This window comes from Podarcis gaigeae, assembly GCF_964106915.1.
Source record: "Podarcis gaigeae genome assembly, chromosome: 10".
NCBI classification, from domain to species: domain Eukaryota; kingdom Metazoa; phylum Chordata; class Lepidosauria; order Squamata; family Lacertidae; genus Podarcis; species Podarcis gaigeae.
Window position 1 is genome coordinate 5,013,096 of NC_139686.1, and position 18,204 is coordinate 5,031,299.

Below are 18,204 nucleotides of genomic sequence, written 5' to 3' on the forward strand. Positions count from 1 at the left end.
AGGAAAGATCGACGTCCCGGTACCTGTTGTTGTTGTTTAGTCGTGTCCACTCTTCGTGACCCCCTGGACCAGAGCACGCCAGGCACTCCTGTCTTCCACTGCCTCCCACAGTTTGGACAAACTCATGCTGGTAGCTTCAAGGACACTGTCCAACCATCTCGTCCTCCGTCATCATGTTGGGATCTTTCCCAACATCAGGGTCTTTTCCAGGGAGTCTTCTCTTCTCATGAGGTGACCAAAGTCTTGGAGCCTCAGCTTCAGGATCTGTCCTTCCAGTGAGCACTCAGGGCTGATTTCCTTCAGAATGGAGAGGTTTGATCTTCTTGCGGTCCATGGGACTCTCAAGAGTCTCCTCCAGCACCAGAATTCAAAAGCATCCATTCTTCGGCAATCAGCCTTCTTTATGGTCCAGCTCTCACTTCCATGCATCACTACTGGGAAAACCATAGCTTTTACAATACGGACCTTTGTTGGCAAGGTGATGTCTCTACTTTTTAAGATGCTGTCTAGGTTTGCCATCGCCTTTCTCCCCAGAAGCAGGCGTCTTTTAATTTCATGGCCGCTATCACCGGTCAAACACCTGTCAAAAATGTATAGGACAAGTAGTGAAATCTGTTGGAAATGTAAAGAGAATGGAAAGTACAGGAATTACCAATGGTGGAGGAGTGGCAGACGAAGATGGTGGATTATGTGAAACTAGCAAAAGTGACCTACAGGATATGTAATCAAGAGGAAACAAAGTTTCAAAGAGAATGGAGTAAATTTGTGGACTATATAAGTAATAATTGTAGAAATTTGAAGACGTTAGCAGGTCTGAAATAAATCATGACATTGACTGGATGTTATTAAGGAACTGTGGGAAAGGGATTGAAGTAAGCAAAGAAAGTAAGGGAGGGAGGGAAGTCAGTGCTCATTAGAGCGGTGAGAAAAATAATCACAGATGGTTATGAAATGTTATTGTATTTTGTTGGTTTAAGTGAAATGGAAAACCAATGAAAATAATATGGAAAAAAATAAAAGGAAACATAGACATTCATCCCATCCTGCTCTCCCAAGCCACGATTTTCACTGGCTCGACTTTGCTGAAATAATAATATATAATAATAATTTGTTGTTTATACCCCGCCCATCTGGCAGAGTTTCCCCAGCCACTCTGGGCGGCTCCCAATCGAGTGTTAAGAACAATACAGCACTAAATATTTAAAACTTCCCTGAGCAGGGCTGCCTTCAGATGTCTTTTAAAGATAAGATGGCTGCTTATTTCCTTGACATCTGCTGGGAGGGCATTCCACAGGGCGGGTGCCACCACAGAGAAGGCCCTCTGCCTGGTTCCCTGCAACCTCACTTCTTGCAGGGAGGGAACTGCCAGAAGGCCCTCGGCGCTGGACCTCAGTATCCGGCCTGGATGATGGAGGTGGAGACGCTCCTTCAGGGATACAGGACCTGTTGGTTTCTGTGTGTTGCCACTGTGCAGTTCTTGGAGTCACAAGACTCTGTTGACATTCCAGACTGTTGGAAGTCTCACGGAAGACAGGAGACGGATGTTACTGGTTTCCTGTTCCTTTGTTGTTCAGTTGCTCTCTGCTTTCACAGAGAGAGCATGTATATTTCTTTTCTGTCTGCGTAGTTAGAAATAAAACGCTCTTTGCAATGTAGCTCGTACTATCTCGGCTCCTTCCCTGCGTGTTGGATACTCTGCGTAATGGGGGAATGTGCTTGGAGCCTCATCAAAAGCTCAGGTCGTTCATCACGTCGGAGGACTCAACCGGAAGAGTCGCTCGGTCGAATGCAAGTCCGACGGGACCGAGGTCTCTGAACTCCCTCGGTCATCCAGATGGAGAATAGAGAGGTTGTGCAGAAACTAGCCTACTGCACAAAGATTAAAATTGCCTCCATTGCTCTGCCTGTTTTTGCCTCTGGGCCCACCCACCCCGGAACAAGACCCCTCAGAAGATTCTCCATAAATGAATGTGGACTTTGTGGTGAAAAAGTTTTCCCACACCCCCGTCATGTTAGGACTGTTGTACCCAAGGCCACCGCTCTGTAGGGACTGAATCTTGTGGTTGAAAACTGTTTTTTTGAGCGTGGTGGGCGATTCTCAGCCTCCGCCAGCCATTGGTTGAGCTGCTCTGATGTCATAGAAGGCTTCAAATTGCTCCATGCTGCTGCAATGAGGGGGAAATGGGTGTCTGGTTTTTGCTAGGGGACTTTTTTTTTTTGTAACGGGGGTGGCCGTGTGTTGCAAGCAGGCGGAAAAGGAGATGGGGGGGCTGAGGGGTTTGAGGCAGGGTCCCACAAAGAACCTAGCAATGAGCAACAGAGTCTTTGTGGTGGTTGGGTCACTATCCCAGTACTAGAGAGTTGACTGATCTCTTGATTGCTCGATTCTGATCGCTGGACTTTTCCACAGTGCCCATTTCACAGAGCGGGGAAGTCGAGTCACAGGGAGAGCTATTCCACAGCTGTTGGATTGGGACCCATTTTTTCTTGTTCCAGTTACGTATCACTGGGTTACCTCAGCGTATGTGTGTCCTGCCGTCTGCTGTGCCAGCCTCAGCTAACTTGGGTCTTCTGTTTCAGGGCTCGGTGGACTGCCCCAACCTGGAGTTTGAGTACGGGGACTCCGACATCTATGCTGCCGAACTGTCAGGTAAAATAGGACATGCGGGGATGATGGCGCGCTGAGCTCCCTTTGCTGCAAGGAAGGGAAGCTCAGAAGAGCATACGGAGAGCCTCCAGCTGGATCTGGCCCATGGCCTGTCTAGTCCAGCATCCTCTTCTCACAGTGGCCAACCAGAGGCCTCAGTGGGAAACCTACAGGCAGGATTCGAGCACCAGGGCAACACTCGCCTGCACCCTGGATAGCCAAGAGCCTTCTCCACCTCCGTGAGTCTGCCTCATCCACACCCTTTGCCTGTGGCCACACCCCATCTGGACCACATCCCCTCCTCAGGCCACGCCCTCTCTGAAGCACCCCTTCCCCTGGCCACACCCGTTCTCCTAGGCCATACCCTCTGGACCACACATCTCCCCCTAGGCCACTCCCCTCTGGGCCACACCCCCTCCTCAGGCCATGCCCTCTCTGAAACATACCTTTCCTTGGCCACACCCCTTCTAGGCCACACCCTCTGGACCCCACCCCTCCTACTGGACCCCACCCCTTCCCCTAGGCCACTCCCTGTGGACCACACCCCTTTCTCCCATGCCATACCCCTCGCCTGCCCTGCTTCGCACCTTCCTTGAGCACTTTTGCCGGACTGGGATGTTTCCTTGATCCTTAACCGTTCGATGCCTCTTGTTTGTGTCGGTGGAGGTTACAATCAGTCAATATCAGTTTATTGTTCTAGCCAAAGGCCGTGACAAACCCTCAGCAACAGGAACAATAAAACAATGCGGATTGCAGCGAAGGGAGGACAGAGCGGTAGAGTCTGTCCATCTGTCTGTCTGTCCACCCATCCATGTGCAGAAACTGGCCTTCTGAATGAAAGCGTAATTCATATTTGTCGCTCCACCCACATTTATCTAGTTATTTATTTCATAATATTTATATGCACTTGACCATTATTAAAAAGCAAGAACAAAGACCTCAAAGCAGTCTCCAAAAAGATAAAACAATAAAACGTAAGAACAATCCTCAGGCCTGCTTTAAAACATAGTAAAGGTAAAGGGACCCCTGACCATTAGGTCCAGTTGTGACTGACTCGGGTTGCGGCGCTCATCTCGCTTTACTGGCCAAGGGAGCCGGCGTACAGCTTCCGGGTCATGTGGCCAGCAGGACTTCCCGCCAGAGCAGTACCTATTTATCTACTTGCACTTTGAAGTGCTTTCAAACTGCTATGTTGGCAGGAGCAGGGACCAAGCAACGGGAGCTCACCCCGGATTCGGACCACCGACCTTCTGATTGGCAAGTCCTAAGCTCTGTGGTTTAACCCACAGCGCCACCCGCGTCCAGCTTTAAAACATACAAAGGTTAAAATACGGAAGCCGGTTAAAATCAGATCAACTTTCTAAGCATCTGGCTCTGCTTGTCCAAACAGAAATGTTTTTTAGCAGCCCAGGTCGTGGGGAATATTCTGCAAAAAAATGACAACATTGCATTTGGCGTTCCAAACTGTTGATGAAAATGCAGATGGGGAAAAAAGAGAGAGGAGCGCTTCATGCTGTAAAACAGAAAACCTCCCCATGTATCGGCACGAAACTGCCCTGCTTCTCTCTGCCTATGTAGGTCAGCTGTTCCTTTCCGTGGGGCGGAATTTGCTCCCGAAAAACAAACGCCCTTCGTTGTAACACACTGTATTAGTTTATTTGACGAGGTCGTTTTCCAGGATATTGAAAGCTCGCGATTTGGGATTTGGATGTCTTCCGTCAGCTCACTGCCCACCCCGCTGTGTCGGCAGCTAGCAGAAAAAACAAACCCATCACTTCTTATCTTTCTTAAATGTGTACATGTTAGGATTTGCAGGGAGGAGAGAGACTGTGCTGCATAAGAGCTGCCCAATAAGTAATTAAGCTTAAGTTCTGCAGCAGCTGAGTAAATGCAGAAATTCCCCCCTGCACACAAACAGCTGCCTCCTTTCCTCTGCTTGCTCCCCGATTTCACTGGGCCTTATAAAAGCACCAGGCGTAGCCTGAGTCCTAGATTTATGTATAAGCTAAACAAGCTATAGCTTAGGGCCCCACTCTCTTGGGGGCCCCCCCAAAAAAAAATTATAGGAAAAAAACCTGGATGTACATTTCCAAAATATAAGATAAAAAACAAATACAACAAAGCCTACATTCAGCAACAGTGTTTTGTGTTGTGTAGGCTTCTATGATGTAAGTCATGGGCCCCACCTGCTAGCCTGCTCCCTAAAATATCCCTGGTTTGCTCATTTTTATATATAGGGTGCCTACATTCTGCATAAGGGATGTATGTGGCGCTGTGGGTTAAACCACAGAGCCTAGGACTTGCCGATCAGAAGGTCGGCGGTTCGAATCCGCGCGACGGGGTGAGCTCCCATTGCTCGGTCCCTGCTCCTGCCAACCTAGCAGTTCGAAAGCACATCAAAGTGCAAGTAGATAAATAGGTACCGCTCCGGTGGGAAGGTGAACGGCGTTTCTGTGCGCTGCTCTGGTTCGCCAGAAGCGGCTTAGTCCTGCTGGCCACATGACCCGGAAGCTGGACGCCGGCTCCCTCGGCCAATAAAGCAAGATGAGCGCCGCAAACTCAGAGTTGGTCACGACTGGACCTAATGGTCAGGGGTCCCTTTACCTTTACATTCTGCATGGACTGGTTGGATGGCCACATGTGCAAATGGCTTGAGATACCTATTAGGTCCATCAATTACCATATAGCATCTATTCAACACAAAAGACAGCGACAATTTGTTGTTGACAAAGGACAGCTGGACATAGAAAGGGCCCCGTTACCTTCAGGAGCTTAGGGCAGGCATAGGCAACCTTGACCCTCCAGCTGTTTTGGGACTACAACTCCCATCATCCCTAGCTAACAGGACCAGTGGTCAGGGATGATGGGAGTTGTAGTCCCAAAACATATGGAGGGCCGAAGTTGCCTATGCCTGGCTAACCCTAAATCCGGTCCTGGTCCCATGTTTGAATTTAGGGGAGTGATGCCTGGGAGAAGGGAGATTTGGGATGTGGTGCCACATCTGTGGGAATCTCCCCTGCCAAGGCTTGCCAGCCACCATTTTCATAGAATCACAGAATAGTAGAGGGGACCCTAAGGATCATCTAGTCCAGCCCCCCTTTAGTGTGGGAAGTTGTGGTATCTTTGATGCTGGGCAAACTCCTTGGAGATAATAATAATAATAATAATAATAATAATAATAATAATAATACTTCATTATTTGTACCCCGCCCATCTGGCTGGGTCTCCCTAGCCACTCTGGGCAGCTTCCAACAAACATTAAAAATACATTAAAATGGAGACTTCCAGAGGAACCCGCTCCGCGAAAATCGGGTCTTGCCGCCGCGGCGAAGGCGGAGACCCTTTAAAAATCCCAGGCGGAGGAAGCCTGGAAACGTGGGATTCGGCTGACACCAGGAGCCTACACTCAAGGAAACCCCTTTTTTGGGGATCCGAAGCGACGTGGGGTGAGTGGCGCGGTGTTTTGAATCGACCGCTATTTTTACGGAGTGAAGCCGCACAGCCGTTGCCGGAGAGCGCCGACTTTTTCCTGTGGACAATTGGACTCTAAACAAGTACCCGTGAGTAGAACGGAAAATTGGGCTAAGAAACACTTTAATTTGGCACTCAAGCGGGAAGGTCCTAAACAGGAAGTCCGCCTTCCGCTTTTGTAAATAGTCTGAAGCAAAAATTGTGCAAGCTAAAGTCTGGAAAGTTGTACATAAAGGTTTAAAATTCCTCCTGTTTTAATCATCTAAACCCCTCTTGGAAGCAGGAGTAAAGAGGGGGAATTTTGACTGTTCAAGCCTGCAGGAGAGAGAGTAAAGAAAGATAAATTTCCACCGTCTCAAACCTGGGAACGGGGTGTCAGAGACAAAGATTTTTGGTGAAGCTCATTGACTGTAAATGGAACATCTTTCGACAGATAGTTAAAGAAGAGAAACAAATTGATTCCAATGTTGCCTTTTGCATTTAAAAGAAACAAAAAATCCGAAAAATGAAAGTAATTTTCTTTTGTTGGACCTGCTTTTAAAAGATGGATACAAATAGAAATTGTCTCCTCTAGAGGGAGCCTGTTAAATTGTTGCTGGAGTCGATCTGGGGATTTCACAGCTGTGGAGATTAGGATCGTGGGACCAGACTGTGACCTTGAATAAAAATGTGTTTGGAAGAGGTTTTGGTGCTTGCTTTTTGCAAGACAAGCGCTTTGTTGGAGCAGATGTATGAGAAGATGGATTTGATGACTGTTGCAGTTAAAAATTTTGGACAAACAGCAAATATTTACACAGAAATCATCCAGGAGTCAACCCAAGAACCTGTTTTGATAGGGCAAGTGCAAACGCAGAAGACAATGGAGGAGGCTGCTGTTGAACCTCAAGTAACACAAATGGAGAGACACGAGGCCCTGCAGGAGCATAAGCCGTTGTTGTTGAAGGCTGAATTTGGAGTGGGCCAGGGGGGGTCTGGAGTTGTGGGGCCCCTTAAGTTTGGAGGGACTTTGAAACATGCCTTTAAATATTTTCTGGACTACACTGCTGACTGTGGGGTATGGGACTGTGGGGAATGGGCTGATCTGCTGAGGAGAGACGGAGATATTTTCGAGTTGGAACATCCCCGAGACCTACTCCTCAATGAGAAAGGAAAGAAATTAAGAAAGAGATCTACAAAAGACAAGGCAAAGTGCAGGTACAAACAAGAAGAAGACCTGCAGAAGGGACATGGAAAAGACTTAAGAGCCTCGGACATAAGATTACCAGGTTGATGGACTAGATGGAATGGACAGTAAGGACTGACATAACCCGAGACCAGGAAGAAGAGACGCTGGAGGAAGATTGGAAGAAAACTTTAAAAAAAATTATTTTGGGAATTGGTGTAAAATTAATGAGTATTAGGAAAAATGTTGGAATGAAAATATTTGGCTTTAGTAGAAATGATATTAGGAATTACGTACAAACAAATATTAAGTTTTAAGCTTTAAGGTATTTTATGGTAAGATAAGGTTAAAATAAACTAAGGTAAACTGAATGACAGAATATAGTGAAAGATGGAAAGGATTTGCTGAGTTAATTAATAGGTTAGACTGTTAAGACAAACTACTCAATAAAAATTGAGAAAGATGGAAAGAATTTGCTGAAATAAATAACTAAACTAGAATACAAAAAGGGAGGTGTGAGGAGGTCGATGAAACAAGTAAATGAAAGATAAAGATATGGAATATTGGATGTGTGTTTTTATTGTTATTGTTGCATTGGTTTTTATGGTTTTTTCTCTTTTTTAGGTATTGTTATGTATGTTTTGTTAAACTTTTTTTGTTGTTTTTTACTTTTTTTCTTTCTCTTTAATTTTTGAAACTCCTAATAAATATCATTTAAAAAAAAATACATTAAAATGTCACACATTAAAAACTTCCCTGAGCAGGGCTGCCTTCAGATGTCTTCTAAATGTCAGGTAGTTGTTTATCATCTGCTGGGAGGGTGTTCCACAGGGCGGGTGCCACTACCGAGAAGGCCCTCTGCCTGGTTCCCTGTAACTTGGCTTCTCACAGCGAGGGAACCGCCAGAAGGCCCTCGGCACTGGACCTCAATGTCCGGGCAGAACGATGGAGGTGGAGACGCTCCTTCAGATATACTGGACCGAGGCCATTTAGGGCTTTAAAGGTCAGCACCAACACTTTGAATTGTGCTCGGAAACGTACTGGGAGCCAATGTAGATCTTTCAAGACCGGTGTTATGTGGTCTCTGTGGCCGCTCCCAGTCACCAGTCCAGCTGCCGCATTCTGGATTAGTTGTAGTTTCCGGGTCACCTTCAAAGGTAGCCCCACGTAGAGCGCATTGCAGTAGTCTAAGCGGGAGATAACAAGAGCATGCACCACTCTGGCCAGACAGTCTGTGGGCAGGAAGGGTCTCATCCTGCGTACCAGATGGAGCTGGTAGACAGCTGCCCTGGACACAGAATTGACCTGCGCCTCCATGGACAGCTGTGAGTCCAAAATGACTCCCAGGCTGCGCACCTGGTCCTTCAGGGGCACAGTTACCCCATTCAGGACCAGGGAGTCTCCCACACCCGCCTGCCTCCTGTCGCCCAAAAACAGTACTTCTGTCTTGTCAGGATTCAACCTCAATCTGTTAGCCACCATCCATCCTCCAACTGCCTCCAGACACTCACACAGGACCTTCACCGCCTTCACTGGTTCTGATTTAAAGGAGAGGTAGAGCTGGGTATCATCTGCATACTGATGAACACCCAGCCCAAACCTCCTGATGATCTCTCCCAGCGGCTTCATATAGATATTAAAAAGCATGTTAGATTATCATTAAACCCTTGGATGGGATTATCCGAATTGCTGTTTCTGTTGTTTTATTTTTGTAGTGTTTTTAAATGTTCACCGTGCTTTTTCTCTGTTGCACTGAAGGGGAAACCTGGAAATTGTTGTTAAATTTATACAGTTCTTTTTCCAGGGGGTACGCAAACCCCTAAACATTTTGTGAATCTACGTTTGGCCTCATTGAAGGGCCGTATTTCAATATGAGTAAGAAAATGAGAGTACCCCGGAAAAAAGAAAAGCACTGGATTTATATACCACCCTATACCCGCAGGTCCCAGGGCAGTTCATAACATAAAATCACAATATAAAAACACAAAATGCATAATAAAAACAAGAATGGCCCAATAATTCCCTCCCTCCCCAAAATCTTCTGTAGGGAATAGACACATTAGATACCATCAAAGCATATCTGGCACTGTCTCTTATTAGACATTTTAAAATCTCTCTGATATCTGCATGTGTGTAGGGTCGCTGTTTTTAATGCATTTTTCCTTTTTTACTTGTTTATGACGTTGATTTTATCCTTTAAGCTGCCTTGTTATTTTGTATGAAAGGCACTCCATAATGGTATATTTAATAAATAAATTGGTGCTTTGATAATACTATCATTATTTTATTATAACCAAGACCCTCGGTTCAGCAATATATTTAGTTCCAGCAGTATTTCACTCTTAGTTCCGAAAGGTACACCCCGGAATTATTATTTTTTAAAAAATAATCTTTATTATACATCATTTTACATAGAACTTAACAAACACAATACATTACATATAATACATACCCAACATACCTACATATCCTGCGTGTACAGCACAAATATTAGATTTCTAACTCTTCTCTTTATACTTTCTTGCCAGTTTTAACTGTACGTATTTCCTATTAGTTATTCTACTTTTCCGTACATTTAACTGATCAGATTTTACTATGCCTTCCCTCAGTTTTCAAGATTTAATCCATATCTGCCAGGAGACTTGCATTATCCGTATAATTTTAAAGATTCTTTGAAAGTTAACCATTCTTTATTAAATTCTTGAATAATATTTCCTCTTATTCTCCCTGTTAGTTTTGCAAGTGATTCAACTGAATGATCAAACACTCCGGAATTCTTTGCTGCAGCGAGTTATACAGTTCTCCTCCCCGTTTTTTTTGCAAATAATTTAAATTCCTTCTTTATTTCAGTTGCAGTGTCATGAAAACTACTAGTTGCAAACCTCTCTCTCTCTCTTTTCGCAACTGCTTTTAAAATAGACATCTGTTGCGTGCCAGGTCACTCTTGGACCACAACATCGTCAGTAAGAGGATGTGTAATAATATCGCACTGTATTTATAGAGGACTCCTCATCTCCAAGGATTGCGGTGGCCCGAGTGTGTGCCAGTCACACTGGCAAATGAAGGCTCCGGGCAACGTTGGCGCGATGCCACCCAGGAAGTGGGAGACAGAGGGTCCTGAAGAATAGGGCGGGCATCTGCGTATGTGGGTGGCACTGTGGGTTAAACCACAGAGTCCAGGGCTTGCCAATCAGAAGGTCGGCGGTTCGAATCCCCGCGACGGGGTGAGCTCCCTTTGCTCGGTCCCTGCTCCTGCCAACCTAGCAGTTCGAAAGCACGTCAAAGTGCAAGTAGATAAATAGGAACCGCTCCGGCGGGAAGGTAAACGGCGTTTCCGTGCGCTGCTCTGGTTCGCCAGAAGCGGCTTAGTCCTGCTGGCCACATGACCCGGAAGCTGTACCAATAAAGCGAGATGAGCGCCGCAACCCCAGAGTCGGCCACAACTGGACCTAATGGTCAGGGGTCCCTTTACCTTTTACAGCGTAGCAGAGAGAGCACAGTTTGTGCAGATCCTGAAGACTTTGGCCACCTCATGAGAAGAGAAGACTCCCTGGAAAAGACCCTGATGTTGAGAAAGATGGAGGGCACAAGGAGAAGGGGATGACAGAGGACGAGATGGTGGGACAGTGTTCTCGAAGAGACCAACATGAGTCTGACCAAACTGCAGGAGGCAGTGGAAGACAGGAGTGCCTGGCGTGCTCTGGTCCATGGGGTCACGAAGAGTCGGACACAACTAAAGGACTCAACAGCAATATATTTTAAATGGCCCAACTAGTCCAGCATCCCTGCTCTCACAGTGGCTGAACACTCGCCTGTGGGAAACCCGCCAGCAGGATTCGAACGCAAGACCAACTCTCCCCTTCTAAGGTTTCCAGCAATGGGGGTTCAGAAGCGCTGCTGCCTTCAACTGTGGAAGGCAGGGCATAGCCATTGTGGCTAGGAGCCACCGATAGCCTTCCTTCTCCCCGACGAATTTGTCTAATCCATTTGCCCTCCGGCGACAGGCATTCCAGCCCCGCAGTGACAAGAGGCCCCTGAGCTAAAAATAGGAAGTCCCTCTTGCAGAGGGCTTGGCAGTCGCATGAACATGCATGCGCGTGCACCCATGTGCCAAGGCCTCTCCCCAAAGCAGCACATGAAAATAATTGAAATTTATTTATTTTTTCCAAAAAAAATTATTAGTTTTCACAATATTATAAACAAACAAACAAACGAACACACAAGACAAACAAACACAAATCATAGCCTTATTGAAAATTACACTTATTAACTTTGTTAAGTGACCTCCTCGCTTCCCCTTGGTTGAATTTCATTGCATGTCCTTTTAACGGTTTTCCAAATCCCTATTCTTACGAAATTTAACTTAAACATTAACATCCTTAAATCTTCGCCTTATGGAATTAAACATATTAATTCGTCACTTAACATAAATAAAATCCTAAGCCAACTAAGTATCTGCAAGCTGTTTTCAGTTAATTTAACTTAACAAATTTAACTAGATAATCATTAAATTTATTCCACTCTTCCTGATATTCCTCCTCCTTCTGGTCGCGGACTCTTCCGGTCAGGTCTGCTAGCTCCGAAAAATCCATCATCTTCATCTGCCATTCTTCTGTAGCGTATTTTTTGCTCTCTAAGACTCACTTTTTCCCTCCTAAAAAGTAAGGGGAAATGTGTGTGCGTCTTAGGGAGCGAATGCAGGCTGCGCAGCTATCCCAGAAGCCAGAAAGAGCAAGAGGGATTGCTGCTTTCACTGCGCAGCGATCCCTCTTCCTGTTCTGGCTTCTGAGATTCAGAATATTTTTTTCTCGTTTTCCTCCTCCAAAAACTAGGTGTGTCTTTAGCTAACAAAATACGAGCAGTGGTTGTGGCATACAAAAATAATTTAACATCTTTCTAATAATCCAAATTTAAACTAATAATCCATAATGCCACTGGGCGAGTCTACGCTGCGAAGGCATTTGGAATATTGTGTCCGGGTTCTGGTTGCCTCATTTTGGAAAGGATATCACAGACTTGGAATGGGGCAGCTAAAAGGGTCAAGGAGAGGGAGCGACTCCCCTAGGAGCAAGGGCTAAAAAAAACTGACAAAAGAAAGGACAGATAAGAGGAAATACTTCTTCATGTAGTGCATAGTTAATCTGTGGAACTCATTGCCACAGGAGGCCGTGATGTCCACTGATTTGGATGGATCTAAAAGCATCACCTGGAAAGCCATGGGTTAGAATCGTAGAATTGTAGTTCTCGCATTATAAACCAGGCACAGGCAAACTCGGCCCTCCGGATGTTTTAGGACTACAACTCCCAACATGTCTAGCTAACAGGGCCAGTGGTCAGGGATGATGGGAGTTGTAGTCCCAAAACATCTGGAGGGCCGGACCAGAAGGAGGAGGAGCACCAGGAAGAATGGAAGAATTTCAAAGCCTATTTACTCAAACATGCTAAGATAAATTAAATAGAATCACTTGCAAAAAAATAGATAGGCTAAGGATTTAAATATGTGAAGTCATAGAATAACATGTTTAAAGTTAAGATGAAAAGAGACAAAGATGTTAAGAGGATTAAGTAAATTTTATGAGATTTTATTTTGGAAAGCCGTTACAATGATATATAATGAAATTCAGTCAAGGGAATTTGAGGAAGTCATTTAACAATGTTACTAAGATTGGATCAAGTTCAGCTATGATTTTTGTTTGTTTGTTTAAAATTTTGGAAAGTCAATAAAATTTTTGAAAAGAAAATAAACATCTGGAGGGCTCAGTTTGCCTAGGCCTGTTTCAAACCTTCTTTCCTCCTCTTTCTGTGGTTTGTTAAATTTATTCTTATCATTTCCTGCACATTGAGTTAGAACTATTGTCAAACTATTGAAATGTATATAAATGGAAACTATAAATAAAATTATTATTATTATTTTTAAAAAAGAATCCTAGAATTTTAGATGTGGAAAGGACCCTGAGGGTCATCTAGCCCAGTGTTTCCCAGCCTTGGGCCTCCAGCTGTTTTTGGACTACAACTCCCATCATCCCTAGCTAGCAAGACCAGTGGTCAGGGATGATGGGAATTGTAGTTCAAAAACAGCTGGAGGCCCAAGGTTGGGAAACACTGATCTAGCCCAACCCCCCTGTAGTGCAGGAACGTCTTGTCCAACATGGGGCCCGAACCCATGGTGCTGAGATGAAGAGTCTCGTGCTCTACCCACTGAGCTACCTTGCTTGCCCTGCCCTTAGGATGGGCACGTTGTGGGTGAACATATCAGACGACACAGCGATTCTTCAAACAGCTCTTGTTTATTCACAGGCCAGGACAGAACTGAACTGAAGGGTTCAGTCAGCCTGCTTATATAGAGCTCCATTACAACGTAACTGTAACAACTTTCTAAAACTATCCAATCACTGAACGTCACTTTCGATCCTTCATTTGCATAACTATCTACAGTATCCCCCTGCTGGCCCAGGGTGAGAACTTCAGTACATAACAGGCAGGGACAGTGGCTCTGGCAGATGCTAATTCGACTCCCCCTCTTTCCCCTTTCTCTGACAGAACTGTACAGCTACACAGAAGAGCCAGAGTTTGCCGCCAACCGGAAGTGCTTTGAGGAGGATTTCCAAACACAAGGTATCTTTGAATTTTATTATTGCAGTCCCAGACCAGTTCCGGCTCACTTACAATATCAGGAAAATCATAAAACACAACATAGAATCATAGAGTTGGAAGAGACCCCAAGGGCCATCGAGTCCAACCCCCTGCCAAGCAGGAAACACCATCAGAGCACTCCTGACATGGTTGTCAAGCCTCTGCTTAAAGACCTCCAAAGAAGGAGACTCCACCACACTCCTGGGCAGCAAATTCCACTGTCAAACAGCTCTTACTGTCAGGAAGTTCTTCCTAATGTTTAGGTGGAATCTTCTTTCTTGTAGTTTGGATCCATTGCTCAGTGTCCGCTTCTCTGGAGCAGCAGAAAACAACCTTTCTCCCTCCTCTATGTGACATCCTTTTATATATTTGAACATGGCTATCATATCACCCCTTCACCTCCTCTTCTCCAGGCTAAACATGCCCAGCTCCCTTAGCCGTTCCTCATAAGGCATCGTTTCCAGGCCTTTGACCATTTTGGTTGCCCTCCTCTGGACACGTTCCAGTTTGTCAGTGTCCTTCTTGAACTGTGGTGCCCAGAACTGGACACAGTACTCCAGGTGAGGTCTGACCAGAGCAGAATACAGTGGCACTATTACTTCCCTTGATCTGGATGCTATACTCCTATTGATGCAGCCCAGAATTGCATTGGCTTTTTTAGCTGCCGTGTCACACTGTTGGCTCATGTCAAGTTTGTGGTCAACCAAGACTCCTAGATCCTTTTCACATGTACTGCTCTCAAGCCAGGTGTCACCCATCTTGTATTTGTGCCTCTTATTTTTTTTGCCCCAAAATACAGGATTCATCTTGAATACAGGAATACAGTACATTGAATTGCAGTTGGGTATAACAGAGACAATTCGCATATAGCGGCAGTTAAAAATCTTGATCACTAAAATATAAACTAAAGTTGTCATTTAAAACCTTAATCATTTTGGTAGTACAGCACGTTCCCTAAGTTTTATGGCAGTCGCACAGAATTTGGCCACCCTGAGCGTGATCTCTAGATCCTTGTCCTCTACCAGGAGTTTTAGATATTGAAGTTTGGACCCATTTGGAATGTTTTCTCATTTCTCCTGAAAGTTAATAGCGTTGGAGACAGGCGCAGCTTGCCAGGGAGGGTATGCCACGAGCGAGGAGTCACCGCTGAAAAGGCCCTGCCATGGTTCAGTGCCAACCAGGGAACTCCCAGTGGAGTTAGCTGAATTCCTGGAAAGGGGCTAGGGAAAAGAGAGGGGGGGCCATTTGGCAGTGATGTTCAGACTTTGGTTTTTTGGGTCCTTCCTTTCCCGCAGTGAAGGACAAGCAGTGGTCGGAGCTGGACGTGGCTCAGCAGAAGGCCTATGTGATGCGGCTGCTGGATGGGCTGGAAGTAGTCAACAGAGAGAAGAGGCTGAAAGTCGCCCGGGCGATCCTCTACTTGGCACAAGGTAAGCAAGTCGTCTTGGTCTGGCTGAAAACAGCAGCCCAAATGCAGCGTGCTTTTGGGGCAGAACATTTTCTCTTTAAGAGAAAGAAAATGAAATGTATTATTGAACACAAGCCAAAATCACAGGTACCAGCTGTACTCAGCTTCCCGGAAGGAATAACCCAAACATCAGAAACCTTCTGCCTGCTTCTTTCACGTAGAAAGAAACCTTCCAGAAGCCTCTTGAGCTAAGTAGAATAGGGAAGATCTCTGCACATCACATCAATACTTTCTGTACTAAGAAATGCAAATTGACAGCATCATCTCATGTCTCATGCCCCCCTCCCTTACTGGGTTTTTTCCTCCCCTCCTCTCTGCCTCCCAGGGGTCTTTGGGGAGTGCGACACAGAGGCAGACGTCCTCCGTTGGTCCCGGCACAACAACTTCCTCCTGTACCAGATGGGGACCTTCACTGCCTTCCTGGAGTTGCTGAACATGGAGATGGCGTAAGATATTCTTCTGAAAACAGGATCTGAAGCTGGCATTTTAGTGCGGGCTCCTTTTGACTCTGTTCCTGGAAATTGCTATTTCAATCTTTTAAAAAATAAATCAGGTGTGCATTGGGGGAGGGGGAGTTCTGCTTCACAAAAACTCATAGACTGACCTGTGGAACTCATTGTGTGGCAAGAGCAAACCGTGCAAGGACTGGGTAGGGGAAGCAGTGGTGGACAACGCATCCGGGGCCCCCCTGGCCGCCGGACGAGGGATTTGAGGATGGAAATATGTTTCAGTGGCAGCAGATCTCTCCAAGATCTGCTTCGACTACTGCAATGCGCTCTACGTGGGGCTACCTTTGAAGGTGACCCGGAAACTACAACTAATCCAGAATGCGGCAGCTAGACTGGTGACTGGGAGTGACCGCCAAGACCACATAACACCGGTCTTGAAAGACCTACATTGGCTCCCAGTACGTTTCCGAGCACAATTCAAAGTGTTGGTGCTGACCTTTAAAGCCCTAAACGGCCTCGGTCCAGTAGACCTGAAGGAGCGTCTCCACTCCCATTGTTCTGCCCGGACACTGAGATCCAGCTCCGAGGGCCTTCTGGCAGTTCCCTCATTGCGAAAAGCCAAGTTACAGGGAACCAGGAAGAGGGCCTTCTTAGTGGTGGCACCCGCCCTGTGGAACGCCCTCCCATCAGATGTCAAAGAGAACAACAACTACCAGACTTTTAGACGACATCTGAAGGCAGCCCTCTTTAGGGAAGCTTTTAATGTTTGATGCATTACTGTATTTTAATATTTTGTTGGAAGTTGCCCAGAGTGGCTGGGGAAGTCCAGCCAGATGGGCGGGGTATTAATAATAATAATAATAATAATAATAATAATAATAATAATAATAATAATTATTATTATTATTATTATTCCCCCAACACACACTCATGAGCAGCCAGATTCAGTAGTCTAGTTGGTGCCCTTGAAGAGAAGGAGCTTGACAAATTATGGAGTGGCTGCTGTCTGGCATAGTTAGGGCATTACATATAAAAGCCCTACTACAGGCTAAAGTAGGGACGCGGGTGGCGCTGTGGGTTAAACCACAGAGCCTAGGACTTGCTGATCAGAAGGTCGGCGGTTCGAATCCCCACAACGGGGTCAGCTCCCGTTGCTCGGTCCCTGCTCCTGCCAACCTAGCAGTTCGAAAGCACGTCAAAGTGCAAGTAGATAAATAGGTACCGCTCTGGCGGGAAGGTAAACGGCGTTTCCGTGTGCTGCTCTGGTTCGCCAGAAGCGGCTTAGTCCTGCTGGCCACATGACCCAGAAGCTGTACGCCGGCTCCCTCGGCCAGTAAAGCGAGATGAGCGCCCCAACCCCAGAGTCGGCCACAACTGGACCTAATGGTCAGGGGTCCCTTTACCTTTACCTTTATTGGCTAAAGTGGGACAGCTGCCTCAGGCGGAAGGTGCCAGGAGGTGAGGAATGGTGCTGTGTCCACACAGAGGCAGGTTAAACTGCCAGTTCAGTTTTGCATGTCAGTCGTGCTTTCCACACTATTTATATTTCGCATGAATATTTATATCCTGCTTTTCCACAAACAGACCCCCTGCTCTGAAAAAAACAGATTTAAGTAAAAAATAACAGCAACAAAGCAAATGCAATTCTAAAACAGCCATAGTTTTATGTGAATTTATGAATCGCTTCCCGCACGGTGAAAAGTCCGGAAGTGATTTATGATAAGGATTAAATGCAGTTTAGAAAATAACTTATACATGTTTAAAATAATAATAAAAAAATCCTTCCAGTAGCACCTTGAAGAAGTGTGCATGCACACGAAAGCTCATACCAAGAACTAACTTAGTTGGTCTTTAAGGTGCTACTGGAATGAATTTTTTGTTTTGTTTTGACTATGGCAGACCAACACGGCTACCTATCTGTAATTGAAACATGTTTAAAATGTAAAGTAAAAATATCCAGTCCCCAGTGTTGCCCAAATGCCCAAGGAAACAAAAAAAAAATCTTTGCCAGGTGTTGGAAACATAAGGAAGTTGGTGCTCTGGGGAGAGCATTCCAGAGACAGGGAGCAGCGGCAGAAAAAGCCCTGTTCTCATTGCCCCCCCACCTGAGACCTCCCTCGGAGATGGCATACAGAGAATGTCCCAGGTGAATTGATGGAGGAAGAAGTGAAAGAAACGATCATTAAATGGTCTCAGGATTTCGGACATACTATCTATCTAGAGCAATGGGAGAAACTCTGGCGAGAGGATATACGATTTACCGCCTCATATACAATTAAAGAAAATTTTATAATGATGTTCTATAGGTGGTACTTAACGCCAGTTAAATTGGCAAAGATACACAAATTAAAATCCAACCTCTGTTGGAGATGTG

General features: G+C 45.7%; 1 protein-coding gene and 1 long non-coding RNA gene across 2 annotated transcripts in view; one reads left to right on the forward strand and one right to left on the reverse strand.

Annotated features, from left to right (window-relative positions):
- Positions 1 to 18,204, reverse strand: part of LOC310826376 — a 218,884-nt gene that overhangs the window by 147,164 nt on the left and 53,516 nt on the right. The gene's annotated exons all lie outside the window — the stretch shown is intronic.
- Positions 1 to 18,204, forward strand: part of STRIP2 (striatin interacting protein 2) — a 68,900-nt gene that overhangs the window by 14,945 nt on the left and 35,751 nt on the right. The window contains exons 2-5 of the mRNA XM_083700168.1: positions 2,581 to 2,650; positions 13,821 to 13,895; positions 15,209 to 15,343; positions 15,707 to 15,827. Coding sequence (XP_083556294.1) covers positions 2,581 to 2,650; positions 13,821 to 13,895; positions 15,209 to 15,343; positions 15,707 to 15,827 — 401 coding nt within the window. The remainder of the gene's footprint in view (positions 1 to 2,580; positions 2,651 to 13,820; positions 13,896 to 15,208; positions 15,344 to 15,706; positions 15,828 to 18,204) is intronic.